This window comes from Gambusia affinis, linkage group LG15 (assembly GCF_019740435.1).
Source record: "Gambusia affinis linkage group LG15, SWU_Gaff_1.0, whole genome shotgun sequence".
NCBI lineage: Eukaryota > Metazoa > Chordata > Actinopteri > Cyprinodontiformes > Poeciliidae > Gambusia > Gambusia affinis.
Window position 1 is genome coordinate 1,136,350 of NC_057882.1, and position 19,563 is coordinate 1,155,912.

General features: G+C 36.4%; 1 protein-coding gene across 1 annotated transcript; it reads right to left on the reverse strand.

Annotated features, from left to right (window-relative positions):
• Positions 1 to 258: 258 nt before the first annotated feature.
• Positions 259 to 18,553, reverse strand: LOC122845359 (hexokinase-2-like). The gene is made up of 12 exons (XM_044141590.1): positions 18,449 to 18,553; positions 17,090 to 17,154; positions 12,609 to 12,689; positions 6,829 to 6,991; positions 5,672 to 5,820; positions 5,202 to 5,321; positions 5,004 to 5,099; positions 4,756 to 4,855; positions 3,898 to 4,081; positions 2,387 to 2,551; positions 2,055 to 2,288; positions 259 to 618 (listed from the first exon to the last, which is right to left on the reverse strand). Exons 3-12 carry the CDS (start codon positions 12,687 to 12,689, stop codon positions 426 to 428), a joined length of 1,485 nt encoding a protein of 494 aa, XP_043997525.1. The 5' UTR covers positions 17,090 to 17,154; positions 18,449 to 18,553; the 3' UTR covers positions 259 to 425.
• Between the last annotated feature and the right edge of the window lie 1,010 nt (positions 18,554 to 19,563).

A 19,563-nucleotide genomic window follows, 5' to 3' on the forward strand; every position in this document is an offset into this window, starting at 1 on the left:
ACTAATCAGTCTGAGACCTTTTCATTTTTTAGTTTTTATACAGTTCTAGTTGGATTCTGTATGAAAGTTTTTTTTGAGGGGATCTCCAAAGCCTTGAAGTGGAGGGAACCAGAGCAAAACAGAAACAAAGATTTAAACTCATCAAGTTTTAAAGGTTAGAGTAGAAACTGCAATGCCCTCTGCCCAAAGATGCCCAAAAATTTCAAGCGCAGATTTCCATCTTCCAAACACATTATTGGATCAACATTTATTGGTATAGTTAATGTGCATCTTTATTTTTGGTATAAAATTTGAAGCAAAAATAAATCAGCCTGTCAATTTCTTACTGAAGTATCACAATTTACATAAGTTGATAAAAGTACAGCTGGGTTTTTACAAGTTCTCAGATACCAGATAACATTGAAAATGTCTTAAATTGTGCTCAGTTAGCTTCTCACTTTTTCCTCTTCATCTTCCTCACTATCGCTCTCCTCCAACAGCCGTGACTGGAGAGCTAGCCGCTGAGCCACAGCGGTAACCATGGCAGCACCTTTCCCACTGCCGTCCTCAGAGACAAGAAACTTGACGTCGCAATGGGGGGCAAGGCTGCGCACCATTTCCTGGAGCTTGTCACTGTAACTGAGATATTTAGAGAGTCAACATAGCTGCATCTTTTAGAGATGCTGACAGAGAGCAATAAAACGAAAGTCACTTATGAAATAAACCACTTTTTTCTGAACATAACTTTTTATAAACGCAGAAAGTCACTATATTGAGACACATTTTAGGTAGTTAGTCACACCTGTCCAGGGTGGCCCTGCCTCTCACCCATCGACCGCTGGAGATGGGCACCAGAACCCTTTGTGAACCCACTAGGGATAAGCGTAGATGATATTTGATGGACTGTGACATATTGTGGAACTTAGTTTTGGTAATTATAACTGACCCAAAACAAGAGAGATTTGATCTGATTTAACATCAGACTATAAGAAAAAAAAGATGTGTCTTCATTCAATGTTTGTAAGCATCTGGTTTCACCTGTTACGAATCCTTCACTATCTGATCAAACCAGAGACATTTCAAGTAGAAAAGATGGCAAAATATTAATCTGAAAAGTGGGTATGTTTGACATATGTGTCACAATACTGGGTCAGATGGTCACACAAACAGATGCAACAATCCCTTAACTCATGAAGCTGGCTTATCCCTATCCAAGTCAGCAGATGTATGTTTTGGGAAAAAAAAAGAATAAACACTAATGGAGGTTTCTGTTAGAATTTTAAGCTGATGTACCGTATTAGAAAATTGTCATTACTTTTTATTTAGTGCACTGAAAGACATATTTACATTATTAAGAATCAGTGTTTGTGAAGAAGCTTCAGGATTATAAACATTTCAGAATTGTCTGACACAAACTTTAAAATAGAACATTTGACCAACGTTCCAAGTCAAATACCCTGACTTGGAAAAAAAAACAATGCTTAAAAACACAAAACTTTTGTTTGTTGACAATTGGCAAAACACTTTTTTTCAGTGAGGCATAAGAGATTATCACTGATTGGTTGGCATTCTCACGAGCATTTTAAATGGTCCAAGCACTGGAACCATTAGTTATTTAGCTATTTAATAACCAAAGTGTCTTAGTATTTCAGAGTATTTTCTGATGTTACATGATAATTGCTAATAAATTGATGAAATATGAAAATAATTTTCTGGCCGTTTCTGATAAATTTGATCAGTTTCTGATATTTTTCCTGAGCAGAAAAAAAACAGAGCATTGCCTATAAGAAAGAAACACCGTCACTGCCAACACCAGTTGGAAGACAGGAAGTCAAACAAACGAAGGGCTACTAGCTTGAAACATAAGTGACTTTTAATTACATGATTTAATGATTAATGAATTCCTATTTTTGGAACAGCACATATGAACAGAAGTTATCTTGCTGGTGACTTTTATTCTATGCCAAATGACTAGGCAGGAAATTTTAAAAACTGAAGTTGAAAGATTTTCAAAGGGCCAGGAGAGCTGTTGTTGAGAGTTTATGATAGATCAAGCACTTCGTCTTGTGTCTTACTTAGGATGTTTTTTGTAGACGGTCCCATCCACTCCCACTGTAGTCTTCAGATGAGGCAGCGCTCGGTTGGCACGAATACGGTTGACAATGGTTGCCAAGGCAGCACCACAGAGACGAGCAGAACGTGAGGAGATGGTCTCACAGACAAGTCGCACCACGTGGGGGTCACCCGAATCACACATTAGATCCAATTTAGTCAGAATCTTTATGGCATTTTCTAGACCACTGTCCGGCCTGAACCAACGACACACAAAGAAAAAAAAACATAAAGAAGTTAATAGTCAACTTGTCTGGTTAATAAGGACTCTGAATATATTTGTACCGACACTTACTCCTCAATCATAGAGATGAACTTTGTCTCAAACATGTCTTTAGTATCCAGGGCACGCAGGGCCTCAGACTCTTTCCCTTTAAACAGCAGCTTCTTCTCTGTCAGCTTCCTCAGCACCAGCCGAACGATTTCCCCCAAATACATCCCACTGATCATCTTCTCGAAGCTGCAGGACAACGCATCATCAGGACAGGAACAGAAACAGATTAGCCAGTTTTTGTGATTTGTTGCCCTCTGGTGGTTAAGTAATTTATATTGAAACTTTATGTTTTACATTATTCTAACTCAAACTACGGTCTGAGTTGGGATGCTATTAGTGATACTCAGAAGTATTACTGTATTTTGGAGATTAAAAGTCACTTCAGAGTATTAGTTGCATCAGTCAAAAAATGCATCATGAAGAGAAAAAAAACCATATTTAAGACACACCTGAATATAAATCAGAGTCAAGCTACTAAAAAAAATGATACTTAGAGTCTGAAAAATACAGTACTTTATTTTAAGGATTTATACAACCAGTTGTGATATTGGATGACGGAACCAGGAACAAGTAATTGTGTTCCATTTAGCAAAGCTGAAATTTGTATCTGGAAATGATTTTGAATTCAACTTAATTGTCCTTCAGTTATGTTGAATTCAACTCAACTTCAGTTCCAAACTGGATGCTTTGTTTTGTTATTGGTCATTTTAAATTAGCCTTGCTACTTAAAATTTGACAATTCTGATTTCTGTGTAAGATAACAATGCCTGTTAATCAGTGTGCTAAAAAATTATGTTAATTTGTCTTTTTTTCTCCCCATTTTTGAAATTTGATTTAATGATGTACAAGTCAGCTACTCTTATTTGCAAGAATTGTGCCATGTAGAAAACGTGAAACTTATGTTCATGTTTAGGGGCTGCATCCTTCATAGGATCTGTCCAGGCCATTCATTGACTGCAAAGTACAGAAGCAAGTGGCTATGCAATTAGATGGTCCATCAGTCAGATTTCACAATACCATAAACATTTAATTTTTCAACTACCAGATTTGAATGTACTTGTATTTAAAAGTATTTATCTCCTCCTTTGTCTGCCATCTCCTGCTTGGCCAATGCAAGGAATCTTGGGATAGTTTGGACTGCAAGGAATACACTAGAGCCATCTTTAAAATCTGGGACAAAAATTCTGCAGCAGATGATTGTCAGTCCCCTTGTTGATAGGACCAAGTCTATCTGTTGTTGATAATGAACAATGAAAAATAAAACTGTTTCTGTGCATCCTTAAAATCTCCTCCCAGCTACTAAACATGCTGCTTTGGTGTTACATAAGAAATGCATCAGAACATTTTTGAGAAAAACAAAAAAAGAAAAATCTTGTTTGACTACTCATACCTCAGTGTTCAACAATATTCCTTAAGCGTTCCACATATGAACAGCCATTTTATAGGAAGGTGAAGAAGAAAAAGACTGTCACTGGGGTAAAAGAAAATTGTAAATATTTTTATTTGACTGAAATAGAATAGCTAAAACCTACGTGTGAACTCCAGGGTTGATCGAAGTCCTGTCTACCGTCTTGTCAAACTCCGTCAAGATGTCTTCAAGGGAGCCGTCGTCTCCGAAGCCGCCCCACTCTGTGTTGATACACATCCGTCCATCCTCTCCCTCCACACGCTTCACGTTCTTCATCTCCTCCATGTAGCAGGCGTTGGTTCCCGTTCCTGTTGAGGAAGAGAAGTCATGCACAGGACACAGCACCTAAAATTAATAAATTCATTTCGGCTTGTTTAATTTTTGCCTGTAGTCATTATTTTATAATTTGTGATCAATATATGTCATTTTTAGGTCTTTCTGTAAAGATGCATCTGTAACTCAATGTACAGTTATATCTTTGGAAAGATGCATCTGTACATGCATCTTTGCTTTTGTCTTGCATGATTTGTTTTGAGGGTTATAGGCGAACGTCTTCATTGATAAAACTGAAGAGGCCAATTTTAGATTACTAAATCTAAAGCTATTTTAGATTAGACCAGTAAATTCCCTTAATGTGTTGAGAATTGTTACATTTTTTTGTTACCCCAGGTTAAGAGTTTACAATACCAAGAGGAGGGTACGGTAGTAATTAACACTTACTTGAGTAACTTTTGAAGTGAAACGCTTTGAAAACGCTGGCTATACAAAGTAGAGCCACAAAGAAACACAAGCCACAGATTTTCAGTTATAAAAAATTAAAAACCATGAAATGTTCCCCCTCCATTTCACAATTATGCAATTCTTTCTTGTTTGTATTGACCACATTATATTTTTACTATTATTATAGTTTATTTTCTTTTGGTTTCAGTTTTACTTTCTTCACTGATCATAGTGTTTATTTGAGGACAGATGATTTCTTTACCAATGATCATCCCAATCTCGCAGGTCTGATCCCGGTATCCACAACTCATCATCGTACCCACTGTGTCGTTCACCATGGCAACTGAACTGATGTCAAAGTCCTGTATAGGAAATGACATACATTGTGTTAGACTGGGATCTGTCTCACGAGGAAAAGTTTCTAAATCACATCAAGAAGAGGACAAAAGCAGCAAAATTATTTTGAAGAAAGTCAGAATATTTAGAGATTAGTAAGCATTATGTGCTGACCCCTCTCCTGTGGATGGCCTCTTTCAGTAGCTTCACCACATCCTCTCCTTCCACCCCAGAGCAGTTGAAGCCTTTTGTCCAGCGGATCAGGATGCTCTGCTCACATAAACACAAAAATATCATACATCATCAGTGGAACCAGTCTTCAACTGTGAGAAGGGACAAATCAACAAGTTTTAGGAGTGTGAGATTAAAGACCTTGTCGATTTCTTTCTGTTCACAGGGAAAAGAGAAGGTGAAACCCAGTGGAAGAGTTTGTCCTTTCAGGTTCTGAGAGTCGAGGAACTCACTAAGACAGGCTGCGATGTGATCAAACAGCTGGAAGGCCATAAGCACACATAAACATTTGGTTTAAAGCCATTTCATACCCACAAAAACAGAGAAATGTGTTCTTTCTTCAGTCCTGCAAGAAAAAAATTGACATTCTGTTCTTGCAGCCACTTATGATGTTCCACAGAGTTCCAGCCTAAATCCTGTTTTATTTTCCTTTCACATTAGATCAGGTGTTTTGAACTAGAGACACTTGAATTTTGAGTCCCAAATGAACCATATTACCATTGCAATTTCTTTTCGTTTGTTTATAAGTCTTGCTTTTGCCTTACTCCATACTTTCCCTTTTAGTTGCATTCAAAAAGTCAGATATTAATAAAGCTGGATATGTAGATTACCTGTTCTCCAGTTCCCATCATGATTTCTTGAGGGATGGCACAGATCTGACTGTCCATCTTCAGCATTTTCTGCTCCTCCTCCATCACTCTGACGTGAAGCACCCGAAAGTTTGTTCCACCCAAATCTAGTGCCAGGAAGTCTCCTTTCTCTGCATACAAGAAACAAAGTACAGGTGATGGTTTGGCTTTAAACCTATGTAGATTCAAATGTAATGGAATATGCGTCCAGGGTCTTCCAGGTCTGGATAACTGCAGAAAAAGAAAATAAAACATGGAAAGATGTCTGCGTTCCGGGTTTTGTTCCCTTGTTAAAATTTTGTGCCCTTCACTGCCCTCCTTTCTTCCTTGTGTCCTACCTTCTTTAATTTCTTTCTCAATGTTTTTCTGTCTTCTTTGTGCTTTGACTTCCATTCATTGTTGTATTTCTTTCTTTGGTCCTTCATTCTTTTTGTTCTATCTTCATCCTGTCATCCTTACTTTCTTGTGTCCTACTTCTCTCTTTGTGGTTTTCTGTTGCCTTGCTCCCAGCCTTTTCTAGTGTCCTTCCGTCTATCTTTCCTTCCTAGTGTGCTACCTCCCCATTTTCCTTCCATCCTTTTTGCTGTATGTTCCACTTTCCTTGTGTTTTTTCCTCTTTTTATCATTCCGTCCTTCTTTTCTTCCTAGTGTTCTAACTTCCAAATTTCCCTTCCTTCTTTCTTTTTTCCTTCATTGTGTCTCCTTTTGTTACTTTGCCTTTCCTTTCTAGTGTTTTTTTCTTTCCTAGTATCCCAACTTCCCATTTTCTTCCATCCTTCCTTATATTAAACATTACATGTGTCTTTCTTTTAGTCTTTCCTATCTACTCACCATTTTTCTTTCTTTCCTTTTTTCGTCCTATCAATCCATTTTTCTTCCGTCATCCCTTCCTTTCTGCCTTATTTGTATTCTATATATTTTCTTTCTTTACCCACATCCTTATGTCATGTCTATGCCTTTTCCCCCTTCCTTTCTTGTACCCTATCTGCCATCTTTCTTCCTTCCTTCCTGCTTTCTTTCTTTTGCCGACATATTTAAAGTCAATTCGCTGTATTATACTGTATACAGTAATAATAAGAAACAGTATAAAGTAATAAACTTAGAAATCAAATGGTTCTGACTGAAAGTAAAACTCGTACCAGTCCCGTCCGGTGTTGCTCTTACAAAGGTGGGCAGCATCTTGACGGCCGCTCTGTGATGCGCGTGTTTCCCCAGACCTCGGATCATGTCTTTCCGAAGTCGGGCAGAAACTTCCTTCAGCTTGTCCAGCGAAAGACGGAAAGGCTTCAAGAGATCCTTTACCTGCACAGAGATACAAACAAACTATCAGACGCTGTTTCACACACTTTACTAAATATAAATTCGAATATAGTGCAAGCGGAAAAATCAGTTACTGTTCAGATCAAGTGTTCATTTCTCCCCCAGATGGCAGCAACGCACTGCTTTAGAGATTAGCCCAGCATGGTGAGTTGGCGGGAATTTAGTTTGTTCACGTTAAAGCCGCAATAAACTAGTTAGATCAAAAGAAGTCTAACTGGACTCAGACAGAGACTTCTCTCAGGAGGGGGTCTTAAATTGATACACCTTAAGAAAATCCAGACCAACTGCCTCCAGATTTGTCATTCTCAAATCTCAGCTCAGCTGGTCTGTGAAGGCCTCATATGTTTTGATAAAGAATGTAAGAGAACAAACAACATCACCAAATACAGCATTATTCAGAGAGGCAGCCATGATGCTCTTGGTAACTAAGAAGAAGGCTGTGTCCCTTTAAATAATGATGGGACACAGTAAACATCTGAAAGACGGTGCTCTGATCACGTGACAGCAAATCTGAACTTTTTGGCTGTTGTGTGGAAAACTAATAACTTGAACACACCTTTCCCACAGTGACATGTGGTGGTAGCATTATGATATGGGAAGCTAATCACAGTTTCTGAGAAGATGGAAGGAACTACAAGCAGGACAAGTCTGTGAGAAAACCTTTCAGAGGCTGAAATGAACTTGGAGAGAGTTAGGGTTAAAATTTAATCTGGACAGTAACATCAAACACACATCCAGAACATCCAGTGCTTGATTTCAATCTAGCACATTCACATGTTAGAATGTTTTGGTCTAAATCTCAAATCCAAATCTAGACCAAAATCAAATTGATAATATTTATTTATACATTACAGACCAAAAGTTTGGATACACTTTCTAATTGAATTCAATGAGAAGGTGTGTCCAAACTTCTCACTGAAAAGTGATCCTGACAGATGTTCTCCAGGCCAAGCTTGAGGTGTTTTGCAAAAAAAAACATGTTCAAACTAAGCCTTCACCCCAGGGAATACCACATGCCTTTAAGCAAATTTTCAGGTATTTGTATAAAGTGGCAGGTTTTAGAATTGCAGTCTGCCTGTAGTTTTAGCAGTAGCAGCAGAGGAGGTGAAGGAAGCTGTTCTGTGTTGCCAGTGCTTCCAAATATTAAATTATCATAAACAGTCGGCTCATTTGTATCAGCAGTTCTCTCTTCACAGTGAAGGATGGTTGTTCACAGCGAAGGCAATTTCCGGCAAGCTTCTTAGCATCGGACTGGTGCATTATAGACCATGGGCAAACCTAAACAATTGGGTAAAATTTAAAACCTTAATGCAGTTCACACCTCTATGAAGTCATTGTTTTTCAATAGCTGAGAGCCCAGACTCTGTACAAAGCAAGGTGTCGTTCAAGGGGCTGAATTTACCAGGCTGCAGTTGAGGCCCTTTCTGAGCAGAGTATTTAAAACAGAATGTTGCAAACCTCACATGCAGACATACAGCTTTTATCTTCTAAAGACAGATAACAGTAACCAGCACACTGCTGTACAGGAATGCATGAAGAGGTTATCATGACATGAACTAGAAAATATTTAGATTTTTACACATATTAGGAAACACTGTATCCTCTGAGAGTTTTGCCTGTTTTAAAGTACAGTGATGCAAAAGAACAAAACCAGAGAAAACAACAAAAACTTATGCGTTTTATGTTAAGTTAAGTCACTGAACGCTCTACCAATCCTTTATCCTTTAAATGCCACAAACTCTTGATCTTGTATTTCCCATAATAAGGACCATTTTCTAATGGGTATTTTCTGCAGGATAATGCAGAGGCTTAAATCATCTCCAGTGGCCTCCCCAGTCTCCAGAATTCAAGCCATCAGGGAACCTTTGCGTGTGGTGGAACAGGAACTTTTTTCTTTGTAAATTAAATGACTTTCTTCCATTTTTCTTATTTGTATTTGCTATTTTTGCGGCTATATTAGTATGTACTGTGTAACTCGTGTATTTTTTGGAAAACGTTTTGTGTTATGTTTTATGTCCTTTTGGAACAGTTTGCTTGTTCCCCTGCTGCCTTTGTCCATTTGAAGTTCAATTGTCGGAACTTTTTGTGAAATACTTAAGAGATGCCGTATGCAGGAAGAAGGCCCGGCTGGTTCAGTCAGGTAACGATCCTCTGGAGATGGCAGCAACAATTCAGTCCTCTCTTCCTGTTTTTATCATATCCGTCAGAGCTGGAAAATGATATAGCTCAATTCTATTAAACTCTGTTTACAAAAAAAATGCATTTATGAGCAGTAAAAGCATTAATGACGATAGTACTAAGGTAAAACAAGATAGCATAAGCTTACTTATGATAATCATCTGCTTTTGCTGCTGTCAGACTGCACAGGTGTCTCCACAGATGATTTGGAAACATAATGGAACCTTTTTCTACTTTAATGATTTATAAGTCAGAGTGACGTCAGTTAGAATTAATTCAAAAGCAGAAGAAAATACTTGTCAGATGTCACAAGTATTTTTAAAAAGAAATATCAGCATCAGGACAAATCATGCAATGGAAAAACACAAATATCTTACATTTAAAATAAGACAAAACAATAACTCAGCAAAATATATTACTCTGTTTTAAAGTCAATAATACATTAATACTGATGAAAAGGTACTACTTTCAGTGGCAAATTATATTGTTTCACAAAAACATTACATTCTTACCATATTTTTAATGAAATAAATAATGTGCCAGTGGTACTAGTACTTTATCATCAATATTAAGACGTTATTAACCTAAAACAAGGTCCTATGTCTTGGTTAGAAGTTACTTGTAAGTTAGTTTTGTCTTTTTCCAAGTGTACTGAGATCTGTGCAGCTCCTGCAGAGTTAGCATGGACCTTCTGGTTGCTTTTCTCAATAATGTTGTTTTTCCTGACCTCTCAGTCCAAATTGAACTGAGATCTTTGAGGGTTTGATATTGTTTGAAAACCTTAGTCTCCTGAAATGTTGCCAGAGCTCAGTGTGTTGTGTTCCTTGGTCTCCATAATGCTGTTTGTTCCTTTTTCCTCCATTTGAAAATGACCTTCTCCTTGAAATCTCAATAAAACACACTGAAGTTAAGAAGTGTAATGTAACTACCAGTAAATATTTCAAGTTTTAAGAGGAAATTAGACAATATGTTTGCATTTTAAATGTAGGTGTCAGTGTAGATGCACCAGGTCTCAGTTATTGTTGTTAAAAGCATCAAACTTTGAGGTTTGAACAGCAGAAATGATTTTGTGTCCTCAGTGAGGCACAGCTCCAAATCCAACCTGAGGATCATGTTGCGAAACAAACTTCCAGGTTTCAACACAGCAACAACGTTTCATGTGAAAGTATAAAGGTGAGTGTTTTAGCTGGAATCTGAAGCCCTGACATCATAAGACAAGTTTCAACAGCTCTGCCGCTGCTGCACAGGTCGAAAAACTGTCCAGAATTAAGCTGAGGGCAGATTATAACATGCATGAAGAAAGAATGTGTTGTCATGACAACAAAAGGAGGAAACAACAGCTGGCAGCAGACATAAAGTTTAAAGTCAGGTTGTGTAATATTTGTGGAGGCCTAAACTGGAGCCTTATAAACAAAATAACCCTGAAATAAACACATTGATGATATTCAAACAGCATACAACTTTAAGGAGTCTCACATTTTGAACTTTTCCTGTCTTTGCGTTGAGCTGTGTGAGCTCTGGTAATTTTCCAGAGGTGTGTTTCATCAGAACATGTTTCTACATGCTGGATTCAAATTTAAATGCAAAGGACACAAGGCAAGGTGAGGTTAACTCTAGAGCCACTAGCTGCCATTATTAAAAGATGATTTCATAAGTGACCAAGAAAATCATTTGGAAGGAGAGTGAAACTGTTCAGCTTTATTATTAGTTTTACATATTTTACATGCTTCAGTATTTTCAGTTTAATATTTTCCATGTGATTATGTTGAGATGAATTAGGAAAGAATTGTGCTACAGAAGCTTCTGTTTGATCATTTTATCTCCTGAGTATTTAATTTGTGCTTCAATAAAATATTCTCACATGTTTTAGTTTGTTCATAGTTTATAGTGAATTTATACAATTGTGAAAAAAAGTTATTACAAAAAACAACTTTTTAGTGGCTCTGCAGAATATGCAACTTGATCTATAAAAAGAAATTGAACTGGCATGTTAATCTATAAAACTAAATATTTATTATATTAATGTCTTAGGCTTACCTATTTTTCTGGACTGTCTGTAGTCCTACTTGGCCTCCAATGACATTTAGCTTTCATGAACATTTTTACAATTTGTTTATTTCTTATTTTTAATTTAGACAAGGTATTTTTATACAAATAAATTACATAAACAAGCAAATAAAATAGAGACTTCTTAGCTACTTTTCTATTTATTTTATACACAAATACATAAAAAATATTTAAGTAAAAGACTAACAAGACTAAATTTGACATAATTTAGGATGTCTCATGATGTCTGTGACTCTTAGATATTTCTGAGAATAAAGAGGAGTGCTGCTGATACTGCCTTCTGATCAGAAAAATGGAAGTGACCTCCTCTCAAATAAAGGAAATGAAGGCAAGGTTGAAATGAAGCAGCTGATCTTCCTCTGTATGAATCAGACTCTAAGGTTTCTTAATCCAAGGTTCCCCCGACAGAAACACTCAGTTCCCAAAACAGTCAGAGAGACTCTATTCCCACAACGTGACCTCAGTCACAGAGAGCAGAATGAAAATATGACCAGGCCAAAATACTTTTGCATGATTTCTTCTTTCAGTTCACTTTGGTACAGCAGTACATGTGCTGCACAAGCTTAAGTTTAAGCTTATAAATATGCTAATACTTGTTGTGACAGTTGTTTGTAACTGAAAGGAAAACAGTAACATTTATCATTAGCAAACAAAATCTGAACTACAAGCCATATCATTTGATGTCGACACAATGGCTTCCATCCAGTTTGGCATAAAAACTGAAGCAAAGGGACTTCTGTAATTTCTCCAAATTTTTTTTTACATCAACATCATTAGAAAACACTTTAAAAATTACCGGTAGGTACTCTGTTTAGTTAGTAAATGTCAAAATGATTTTACAACCAACTTTCTCATGACCTAAAGACAAGTTGGCAAACTTTGGGTACATTCTTATTCTTGTGTTCTGTAACATAGCTAACTAATCTTAGCAAAATAATCTAATTAATTTGTCTGTATCTGCAATATAGTTTCAAGCTTTGCAGGAACGCATTCACAGCCAAAGATTGAATCATATTGTGTCTATAATTTGATGAGATAAAAATATGTTTTATGTACTTTTAGTGAGGTACATAAATCACAATAGTAATCTATTACATTCTAAACACAGTTTAATCATATTAAGAAGTTTGGTGCTTAGGAATCCTCCAGCTTTGGTGTTGGTACTCCAAAGGTGTTTGCAAATATTAGCAAAGCTCCATAAAGCTGTTGCAGTTTACAAAAAAAAAAACAGACTGTTAGCATACTGCTATGCTAATAGAAGGGGCTCATGGTGAACAGCGTTATTTTTAGCAATAAGTCTCATAAATTATTTGTTTTTAACTGATGATAATATCCTTTTTCAAGCAACACATACCTCATTGTGCCTGGCTTCATCCAGGTGAAGAGTAGCAGTGTCACCACTGATGCCATTCATGTTTGCTTCAGTGCTGCTCATCTGGACAGAGAAGATTAAAGTTAACCCCAAATTAGCTTTATTTGAGATCTGTTTGAGAGCAGTTAGTTACATGTAAAATTATATTGTGGTTACTTATTCCAGTGTTTTATTATTTAGGTTAGTTAGAGTACCTAATGGTAGCAGTACTTAATTTGTCACAGAAATTTGTTTTTCATGAAAGTTCTACCATTTATCATTACTTTAAAGTGTGAGGTATGCATACCTACTCTGTTTTTACATTTTCATACTGCCAACACAGTGTTATCCTATTTTTTGGAAGGCGCAAGAAAATTTTTAGATGATCCAGCTGTCAAAAGTCATGTCTGATTCTGAGTTACATCTTAACCACTTGGTTTGTCTTCAGGTTGATGCTGAAGACATCAGCTTTAGTATTGCAGTCTTATAGCCATAGAAGTGCTTTAAACCTCTTGTCCACAATACCCTTTAGTATATTATTAACTAATGAATATGAAAGTGTAGATCTAACAAAGCTTTGAGGCATTTTGGTTTTGTTAGCATTTTTATTCAGACAAGAACAAACCTTTAAGAGTAATGACAATAAACTAGCAGAAAAGGTTTTTTCACTTCTTAGAGCTTAAACTGATCAATAAAACAGAGATGGGAGTCTATTTAAAACAAAAATTTAAAATAAGAGGATTCTATGAGTCGTGCTAAAATGGAAAATCCCACAACATAATTTTTTGTTCCTAACTTGATACTGGGCTTTAAATTCTGCTTCTAAATTAAGGAAGATGCAGCTTTACATAAGAAAGGGAACAAGCATGACCTTCAGTCGAAGGATTATAATAAAAACTAATAAAACCAGTCGAAACACAAACATACCAACATGGAGTGAATTTAAACAAGCTGAATGCTACCGGATGAAGTGTGTCAATAAAACACACCTTTCAGGTATGAAAAGTTATAACCTGAACATCTGAGGTAATAATTTAAAGGACATTTGATGAGAGTAGTGTCTTTTTGTTGGAGACTTTCCTTCATCTAATTTATTAAGAAGATTGGTAACAATCAGTAAAACCTATTAGCTCTTCACATGTTCTATTAGTGCTTCTTGTTTTATGTTGTTTTTTTTTTTTTTTTTTTTTTTTTTTTTTTAGAAAACACCTGTATTCTCATACAAAGCAGCAAACTTTCTAAATGTTTAGAATTTTTTTCCCCCATGACCACAATGAATTACAAAGTCCTTCGAAAAATAGTAGAGACAGGCAAAAACTGAAAAACAAAGAACAGAGGCGTATTTGCCTAACCGTGCTTTCAATTAACTCTTCCTCACTGTTTATTGAAGAATAATCTAGTTGAGGTCTGACCAGTCTGAATATATACAATTTTGAAATAGAGAAGTACAAAGGCAGGTCAGGTTTTATTGAAAGTTGTTTAATTTAGTGAATAATTAGCTACGGAGTCAATACCGACTTTAGCATCATAAAGCATCTGGTGTGTACAGCAATACCTAAAGTACTGGTCCAATCATTCCCATTGATTGGACATGCAAAGAAAATAATACTAGTGTAAAGGAGCAAGTGAATATAACGCTTCTTTTTTTAACTATTGAATTCAGCTATGATTTCTCTTGTCTTAATCACAATTCATATCCAACATTTGGTAGCAATGTTAAAACTAAATTAAACAAATGTGGTTTGATTTAATTGCTTTAAATCACAGTAAAACATTTAAGGGGCGATAATCATGCCCATTCACAGTTCCTGGAACATGGGCATGGACACCAGTAAAACCTTAACAGGGATAGTGAAAATATCAAGTCAAACCATTATTCTCTACTGACTCCTGCCAGTAGAGAAGTTCATTTGGCAAGATCTAGAATTACTAAAAATTCTGAATTTAAGAATGATGATCTGTGGTGGTGCAGAGGCAAAGCACAACCCTCATAAGGAGATATTAGTCCTTGCGGCGGACGTTACAGGTTTGAATCCCAGCCTAATGACCTTTGTGCATGTCTTCCCCTTCGTTACTCACTTTCCTGTCTAACTACTCTCAAAGGAAGGCTGCTAGAGCCAGTGGAACCTTCTCTTTTTGAAAAATAATTTGCATATCTGCAGATCAATTGGAGTTGGTCGGCAGAAAACTTTAACCTACAGATCACTGGAAACATGACCCGTTGACAAGGTTCACAATGATTAAAAATAACAGCCTGTTATTATTATTTTTTTCATAAGAGTATAGCAAAATTGGAAAACAAGATTCTCATAACATAATATCTGGACTACAGGTACTTCCACCATAGTTTAGTGACAAGAAACTGTGTATGAAGAGGTTTTGGGTTAAGGTCTAGATTAGAATAAGGTTTATTACAACTAAGAACAAACGTCAAGAGAGCATAAAACAAGGAAATAATAAAATAGAGATAAAAATTGGAAATTAAAAAAATATGAGAAAAAAAAATATTCAGGGATGTGCAACAGTACACAGAGAAGGGAAGAGTGTGCAGTTGTATAATTATGGCGGTTTATGCTAATATCTGTCTTCATCTGTCACTGCATTATCCTCAAAACTATCAAATGTTGATTGTCGTATAAAATTTCAAGTTAAATTTCAAGTTAAGTTAAGAACTCTTGGTGTACAACTCGTAGTTTTTTTTTTTAAAAATTAAGAACAAATTGTAATAGTCAATTTCACTGAAATCTCTGGATCTCCAGGTGAGCTGAGCACTTGTCAAATATCAAAACACTGAAACAAGCACTAATTACGCAAATAGACAACTTGAGAGTTTACATAAAGTTTTTACAATAGGACAGAGTTATTTTCAGCAACAAGAAGGAATCTAATAAAATCCAACAGAGTTTAAGCAGATCATTTTTCATCTGAACCGCTGATCTTTTTTAAGCATTAAAGTTTAAACTACACTATTTCTAAGGACAGGTTTAGAAATAAAACCATAACTTTATCTTTACTTGAAGTACAAAATAAACAATGTTACAAAACTTAGTTTTTGTTACTCTATATTTGTTAACAGTGACATAAAATATGCTTCAATAACGTACCATTTGTCAACTGCTATAATCCCCATTTAATATTAAGACATCCCTATTTAACTGACTATAAGAGTCTGTGAACACATCATTTGCATGTTGTGAAAGACCGGACATTAAATAGTGAAGTAAAAACACAAAAGTCTGTAAAAAGTCACAGCCATTTCAAAAGCGTAATGAATGTAATTTAGAGAAGTAAGCATTCTATCAGTATCACAGTCTTAGCACAAAGGTTTGTTTGACTTCAACAATCTGACAAAACTGAAAATAGCTCCAGAGGATGGAGTTAAAAATCCCAAACTTTGACATCAAAGAAGAAGCTTAGGCTGGAGTTTACTGTTAAAGTTTCTACATTTGACTCAGAAACAGAGGAAATGTGCAGCAAATTATTCCAATTCAAAGTATGTAATAAAGATGTTCATTTTAATTAATACATATTTTAGATTTATCAGAATGGGAATAGTCAAGGGAAATGTTATGCTATTCAGGAAAGTCTGACAGAGTCACTCCAAGTAGAGAACCTTTATTCTCTTCCTTTATCAAAATATTGTTTTGCTGATTTCCAAACAGGAACAGCGAGTTGGAAACTAAAATGTTGCAAGCTTTCAATTACACATACAGGACCTTGCACATATTTTCACATAAAAAACTAATGTTGATGAATTTTAATGGGATTGATGTGACATACCAACACAGTAGTGCATTCAAACCAACAAGACAAGTCCTTCCACCTAACAACACTAGAATTTCCCCAAAGAGGGACAATTAATTTCTACACTATTTCACCCAAAACTGACCAACCAGGAAAAGAGAACATTAATCCAAATAGCAGCCAAGAGGCCCTCAGTTACCCTGGAGGAGCTGCAAAGATCTGCAAATCAGGTGAGAGAATCTGTGAACAGAATCTGTATTGACTCTGAACTCCAAAAAGCTGATCTTTGTGGAAAACAGTTGAAGGAAAGTTATAAGAATTCCAGTTTTATGTTTGTCATGTAAGAGACACTGTGGACATATAGATGAAGGCAGTTCATTCGAGTGAAACCACAACAAAGAATTTCTTGCTTACATGCAAGATACTGTATGTGGCAGATAGAAAACCCTAATGAACCTTATCCTGAATACATGATGCTTTTCCTCAGCTGAGGATAGAGTGGATAATGATTCTTTCTCTATTTAGGGTCTTGATGTATGAGGCTGAAGAAGAGTCAGTGAGTTGTATTCATGAATTCCATTTATTAAGACTCAAATCCATTGTCCATTTGTCAGGCTATCCTTATGGGCTCACATAGCAAAATGGCACCTAACAATAGTTTCTATTTCCTTTTGTTGGCCTCTATCAAAGCAACGCCCTGTAGATGGCGTTACCTAACGTGTCATTTCCTTTAACCTTACCTTTGTGCTCAGAGTTGACCGGGAGACAGAGGGAGCAAAACAACAGGACAATCCGGGATGTAAACCTGTGAGGAGCGCAAAATATCTGAATGAAGATCTTCATAGAAGCTCTTCATTCTGACTGAACTTGAGCTATTTTGCAAAGAGGAATGGACAAGATTTTCAAACTGTACATGTGCAATAAAGATGGTATTTAGAAAACAGAAATGATGAAGAATGGCTCCATAATGTAGTGTAGAAATGCACACCAAACCTCTGAAATTTCAGGTGTGAAATTAGTAAAAATCTTTTCATAACCTCACATCCACTTCACAATTATTGGCTCAAAACATTTTTGTTCTGACGTAACAGTCCAATAAAGTATTCTGATTTTTGAGGCAGACAGATTATTTAGTGTACAACAACATAAAACGTCTTAAGCTAAAGCAAAATTATTCTGCTTGTGCTTTTTCCAAAAACATGTGTAAGTTGTAGTTCCTTATTAAAGTGAACTCTGACTTGTTTCTTCTTCATCCCAGTCATAAACCTCCATGTTTCTGGAACCGGTGAGAAAGTTAGCAGTAAATCCATGACTTTTTGCTGTTTTTCTTTTTGGCCTTTCTGAGTTTTTGCCTGACTTTGAGGATTTTGTACTATTTATTTATATGAGACTCCTTAAAATTGAAGAATTTGTGTTCTACCTTCCAGTAAATCTGAAGGGGGGAAAATTATTCCACAGGAATTTCTGAAAACAAAAATTTTTGCTGTTCTGCTCGGTAGTATCCTGAAATTCCCATTCAGAATTTAACAGATCAGCAAAATCTGATATTTGACAGCCTTTAACAAATTCGTCTTGGGCATTCTTGAATTCCGGCTGAATTCAGGAATATCCCGAACGCATGGAGTTCATTGATGCGTGAGGAGAGATGCATGCTCCACCCACCAACACCTCAGCCAAAGCACATCTTGTTCGACAGGTTTTCTAGTTCTACTTGATGAGTGGAATTATTTCTAGCTCCAGTCATTAACCCGGAGAAACACCATCAATCTCGCGTGAAAAGTGAAGGTCCAGCTCAAACGTTTTACATAAATGTCACCCGGATCAAGACATACTAAAGCAGTGGGTGAACAGCTGACACAAGACAGTCCAAAACATTCAGCAACACTCAGAAAACGCAGTTTTGAATGTGTTTCAGATTTCTTTTCATAATTGAGGACACATCTCATTCTTTGTGTTGTAGTTGACACTTTAAAACAAACCCTTTAAAAAAAAAAATTTAAGTAAAAAAAACTAAGCCCACCATCTACCTACACCGCTCATCTGATGTGCCAAACGAATTTTTTTGAAGGAGAAAGACCAGCGAAGAAAGAGAAACTCACCTTTGCGTTTTGTGCTGCGCCGCTCCAACTCTGACGATCTGACTTCCTCAGTGAATGAAAGGCTGAGGTAAGCGCAGAGTGCAGGATAGCGTTACACCCACCTCATCACCACTAGTAGCAGTATATACTACTACTAGTGGCAGTATATCGCAACTGGATTGAGGAGTCGCTCAATGAGGCGCAGCAGGGAGCCGATGGAGACGCCGTGCCAGGGATCCAAACTGCTAATTTATTCTAGAATACTGACCTAAAGACTTGGAATCTGAAAGAAATATAATCACTGGGATCTGGTTGTTGTGGGGATGAAATTGAGTCTGTACCAACTTCCACAGTTTATTTGCAGAAGTTGGTACATTTGCGCGTAAAAACGCGTCAAGATTCAAGGGATTTGGGGAAATAATAAATTATCTTCAGTTATTGCGCCACTTCTGGTGAGTCAGAGTAATACTACATGCAAGATGTCATCATAAACCCCCTTAATTTTATTTTATGTTTTAAGCAACCATCCCCTCCCAATCTACTTGGTGTCACGTTATTTTTCACAATCAGTGATGATTTGGAGAGCCATGTCATCTGCTGATGTTGGTGTTATGTATTTTATGAAGTCCAAAGTCAAAGCAATTTTAGAGTTAATGGTTTCTCTGCTGACAAGGTTTATGAAGATGCAAGTTTAATTTTCCAGTAGGACTTGGCAGCTGCTCACATTGCCTGAGGAACCAGAATCTGCTTTAACAAGGGCTTGCTGTACCAGCAGACCTTCTCTGACCTTACAAATACCTCGTAGAAAACTTATGAAGCATCAATAGGAAGATGAGGCACCAACCATGTAGATGAGCTGAAGGTCTATTACAGTAAATAAAGGGTGGAAAACCCAGTTTCTTGTGTCATTGCTCTGTATAATGTGTTTTACGTAATGATAAAGTTCCTGAAATAATTTGACTTTCTAATTACAGTTCAATTACAGAAATACAATTTTTTAAATATATATTTCTGTAATTGCATTTGTTCTTTTCTTTGCAATTTTTCTAAACCACAAATTCCCCCTTAGAGAAAATTAAAACTTTATCTAGATTTTGAAATTCTCAAAGTTTTCTGAAGGTGTTTTCTTTAATCTT

Coding starts and splice junctions, on each gene's coding strand:
- LOC122845359 (XM_044141590.1), bottom strand. CDS start 12,689: ATGAGCAGCACTGAAGCAAACATGAATGGCATCAGTGGTGACACTGCT. Junction 5,821..6,828: donor AGCAACACCGGACGGGACTG/GTACGAGTTTTA, acceptor TCTTGTATGCAG/AGAAAGGAGACTTCCTGGCA. Junction 4,856..5,003: donor AGGCCATCCACAGGAGAGGG/GTCAGCACATAA, acceptor TTTCCTATACAG/GACTTTGACATCAGTTCAGT.